General features: G+C 47.2%; 1 protein-coding gene across 1 annotated transcript; it reads right to left on the bottom strand.

The window, feature by feature from the left end:
• Positions 1 to 421: 421 nt before the first annotated feature.
• Positions 422 to 4,470, bottom strand: TSPYL1 (TSPY like 1). Its single transcript, XM_082855625.1, has one exon. The coding sequence runs from the start codon at positions 4,384 to 4,386 to the stop codon at positions 3,076 to 3,078; it is 1,311 nt and encodes a 436-aa protein (XP_082711751.1). The 5' UTR covers positions 4,387 to 4,470; the 3' UTR covers positions 422 to 3,075.
• Positions 4,471 to 4,780: the final 310 nt, after the last annotated feature.

Here is a 4,780-nt window from a genome sequence, read left to right as displayed (position 1 = left end):
TCCATTACCTCATCAAAAGTCTTTTCTGGGTACTAAGTTATTTTGTTCTTTTTTTCCATTTGAGTTATTCATTTTGTCATTCAATAAATATTTATCTGGTGACAAGTACAGGCAAAACATTATGCTAGATGCAGCAATGAGGGTAAAAGACACCCTACCTCTGCTTTCACAAAGCTTTCAAATTCGAAAGAAAGGGAAAGAGTGAAAAACATGTGAAAGTATATCTCTTTATTTTACTGTATCACTGTGTCAATTATTTGGACATCAGTCTTTCCCCAATTCTCTTTTTTTTTTTTTTTTTTTTTTGCGGTACGCGGGCCTCTCACGTTGCGGAGCACAGGCTCCGGACGCGCAGGCTCACCGGCCCAGGCTCACCGGCCCAGCCGCTCCGCGGCACGTGGGATCCTCCCAGACCGGACACGAACCCGTGTCCCCTGAGTCGGCAGGCGGACTCTCAACCACTGCGCCACCAGGGAAGCCCTCCCCAATTCTTTAACAACAAAGGGAATGGTCTTGTTATCTTCCCAGGGCCTGACAAAATGCCTTAATATTTGTGGAATTCACTATAATGAATTATTACATGTTATTTTCTAGAACAGAGGTCCCTACAAAGTACACTAAGTACAAAAAGAAATATTTCATCTTCCCTAAGAAAAATAGAAAAACTATAAGGCAAAAGAGTTATCTATGACAGGGCTTAAAGGATTTGACACAGAAGGTGGTGAGGTTTGAAGAAAACAAGTTTCTACAGTTGAGAAAGTATAAGGATAGAAGAGTGCATCACTCATGATAAGAACTCTATGTTTGCTTACTAAATGCACAAATGAATAAAGAGAGCCTGAATGACCTGAGAATATCATTTATAGAGACAGAAATGGAAGCTTTAAGGAAGTGAAGGGGGGATAGTGTTACACAAGCTGTATGGAAAAGAATGCAATCATGAGTAAGAAGTTGAAATTGTTACCATTTTAAAGTAAAACAACAGAAACAACAAACCTCCCTACTGAAAGTACAGTAGTGTTCCTCATTTTCTTACTTTTGGGATAACGCCTATTGTATCCATTTAAGAACTTTAATAATTCCATAACCTGCCATCACCTAGAACAATTTCTTCATGTGTGTTTATGTGCAGGGTGAGAAATAAGAAATCTAGCAGAGTAACATGCTTTTATTTTACCATCATGCATATAAGGAAAGACAAATATATCAATGGTATACTTTCAATGAGACAGAGCAACCTCACAAGTATTTATGCTACTTAGGAAAAGAGACACATCAATTACTAAGTTGTTAACTGGGAAATTATCAAGACAATCAAGCCACACATTTTTAGTATGTTATTTTTCCACGAAGACAACAATTTCCAAAGTCTTAATAATATGACAAGAACTAGTTATTCAAATTATATTTCTAAGGATACAGTTTTAACAGAAACAAGTTGAAATCTGCTATAGATATTCACTTAACTCTCTATATCATACAGGAAAATAAGACTGTTCCAAATGTTCCCAGCTGAAAGCAAAATAAAGCCTGTACAGCTCAATTTTCCCAGTAAGCAGAAATAACATAACAAGATTTACTAAATACTAATGAAATAAAAGACACAGTATTAATCCTCCTCATAAAGTCAGTCAAATGAAAACGAGAGAAAGCACTCAAAGTTGAGTTGCATTTCTTTAAAGATCTCTTCTCTAGACAACATATTTAACATTCCAACCCCCTTCAATTCTCCCATGTTTATCCTGAGAAAAATAACTTCTCTCATCACCACTGACAGAGAAAGAACCTTCCTTGAAGGCTCTCAGTCTTAATTTTAGGCCCAATTTTTACCTGGCTCATTTTTGCCTGTGGTCTTCTGTTTAATTTCCCATGCTTTGGGCACCCATCACAGTATCTTTAGTTCTTCCATCCATTAGGGCCTAGATATCGCTTTTCATTTAATCTAATAAATCTGTCTCCCTTTAAACCCTCTAGATGTTGCTAAAGTGGGTGGAGGATAGGGAAGAAAGCAGAGGGAAGTAAGAGCTCTGGTAGTCTATTACACAAGACAATCTGTCTCTGGAAATAATGCAGAGCCAAATTAAAACTAAAAGACCTGATTCTGCAGATGTTTATGAGCTATCACTTCTTTTAAGAGCCAGGAGAGAGACAATGGAGAAAGTGTACAGCCACCCTGGCACTTAATCACGCTCCCGATGAGAAAAGGAGGCACAAAGAGGTACCTAGGTTTTGGCTGAATTCACTAGTTGAGGCTGAGAAAGCCTGGTACTTTGAATGGACACCAGCCTTAGACCATCCTGCCACAAGGACAAGTCTAACTTGTCACCTCAACCACTTGCCTGACAGTTAATAGGGTTCTGGATGAAGGGCGTGGAGGGAAGGGGGGTGGGGTGAGGAATAGAGGAGAGGTCTTTTGGGGAGAAGAATGGAAGGTCTTTTGTGTGCCGGCAGGAAACCTGGAGACTGTTTACCAGAAACCAGAGTGGGCCTGACAATGGTCTAGAAGATGTTCATCCAGTAGGTAGCAGCCAAGGGCACAGCCAGTAGCAGACAGCGAAAGGCGGTGACCAGAGGCACAAGAAGAGCAATGGAGTCACATAAATCATACAGGCCAAGTGGTCCACTGCTGTTCTCCCTTGATATCATTAAAGGCCCGCAACTGTCCACAGGCCATATGCCTGTACTGCAGAGCAAAGTGGGTAGAATGGGCTCCTAGACAAATCTAGAATTCCAGGTATAAGAGGCAGACAGGAGGCCCTGGGAACAAACGGGGTCCAAGTAGTGCAGATAAAGGCAGTGAAATTTACATCATCACAAACTTGGCTTAGGAGTGGTGTGAATCATGGCCATGCAGCATGTGATATTAATGCACATGTGGAAGTGGTGGAGCGTGGTCATGATGGTCTCAATCTTGAGGCTGAGAGAACTGAATGTCCAAGGGAAAAAGGCTGCAGAAATGTCAGAAAAAGAAAGGGGGAAAAAAAAAGTAGAAGGCATACCCATTTCTGTTGCCCAAGCACAGGTCCAGCAAGGGGCGGAAAGGGACTTTATACAGAACACTACCAAGGGCAAAGTTTAACCAGACTGGAACCCAAAGGGCCTGGGGATCTCCACTGGCTCCCTTATTGGGCGACGTCTGGCTCTATGGACTCCTTCACGCAGCAGGTAGTATTGCAGTGGATTTGGCCACAGGTCCTCTTTGATAATCTCAGCAATCCTGTCAGACTCTGGAAGGCTGTGGTCTGAAAACCAGGTGAAGAAATTGCAAACGACCTCTTGGTTCCTGCGAATGAAGGACTGGGGTTCACGGCCCCGGCGCCATATGATTGGAGTGGAAAGAGACACCACTCGGCCAGAGGCTCTGACCTCATATTCCTTGACAATCAGCTTGTTTCGGAAATAGGGGTTTCTTCGAAAGAAGAACTTGAACTTGCAGCCTGTTCGAGGGTGCCTGAGCTCCTTCACCTCCAAATTGGTTATGTATCTTAACATCTCTGCATCTTGGCCCCTAATCATGGGGGACAACTGGGGGTGGTTCCGAAAGGCAGTGACCCAGAAGCCCGGGATATTCTGAATGATGTAGTTCCTCCGCTCCAGGTAGTGTCGACGCATCCGTCCGAACTTATGTTCTAGTTGCTGAAAGGCCCGGTCAGCCTGAGCATTCACAGTGTCCAGCTCCAGCTGGATGGCCTCCAGAGGGTTCATGCGGAGATCCATCCGCAGGGGCCGGTGCCCTGCCTCCTCCACCACTCTATTCTCCACCATTTCTATTTCTTCACCTACTGGTTTCTCCTCCATCTCCATCTCCTGCTCCACTCCCTCCCCCTCCTTCACTCCTTCCTTCTCCGCCACCTCCTCATCCACTGCGACTGAGAAGAGGGGGCCCTCTTCAGTCTTCACTTCCTCAGCCTTCGCCTCCGCCATCAGCTCAGATCCGAACCTCTCCGCGCCACAGGTTTCTAGGGCCTTCTCCCCACCCGGGCCCCGCGGCTCTCCCCGCCGGCAGCCATTTCCCCGGCTGCCGTCCGTCGCCAGGGATACAAACGCCGTTTCCAGTCTCTCACTGGGAGGCGGGGCCTGCTCTTGCCCCGCTTCGGGCGCTACGTAACCGCCATCCCCACCGCCTCCGATCTGGGGCTTACCGTCACAGACCGGATCTGCGGGAGCAGCGCGGGGGGCGCCCCGCTCCTCTGGAAGCTGGGACGGTGCGGGCGCCACGGCTTTGAAGCTCCCCTCACCCGTCTCCGCCATCACCTGTGACGCCTCGGTTTCCTCACGGAGCTTCAGGCACCTGGGAGAATCCAGGTCTCCGGGGGCACGGTCGGGGACGGTGAGACTGCGGGTTTCAGGGAGAGGCGTCCTCTCGACCCCATCCGGGCCGCTCATGTTGGCAGCAGCCAGACAAACGTCAGGCTACCGTCTGCTTTCCCCCGCAGAAGCCGCGCTCAGCGAAAACCCGCCGCTCTCACCGAAAACTCGCCGCTCTCTCCACCCACTCGCTAGTCTCGCGAGCCTCTCCGTGAGGGTGACGTCACGGCTGTAGATCTCACCCTGACGCGAGAATTGGCAAATCCTGGCGTGGCTCACCTGGTACCCTGCGATCCGAGCGTGTTTTCTTAGTTTTATTCCTATGAATTTAATCGGGTGGACTGGTAGTTTGACTTACGTAAATAATTGTGGCTCGCACTCAGAGGCTGAAGCAGTGAGGACCTTCCCTGCGATGCATCTGGAGAGTACCTCCAGCTTGTAGGGATCCCAGTACTACACTGCCTGCTGTCGT

This window comes from Leucopleurus acutus, assembly GCF_964270905.1.
Source record: "Leucopleurus acutus genome assembly, chromosome: 15".
Classification (NCBI taxonomy): Eukaryota; Metazoa; Chordata; class Mammalia; order Artiodactyla; family Delphinidae; genus Leucopleurus; species Leucopleurus acutus.
The sequence above is the reverse complement of the archived record's forward strand: the minus strand, read 5'-3'. Positions and strand labels throughout refer to the sequence as shown.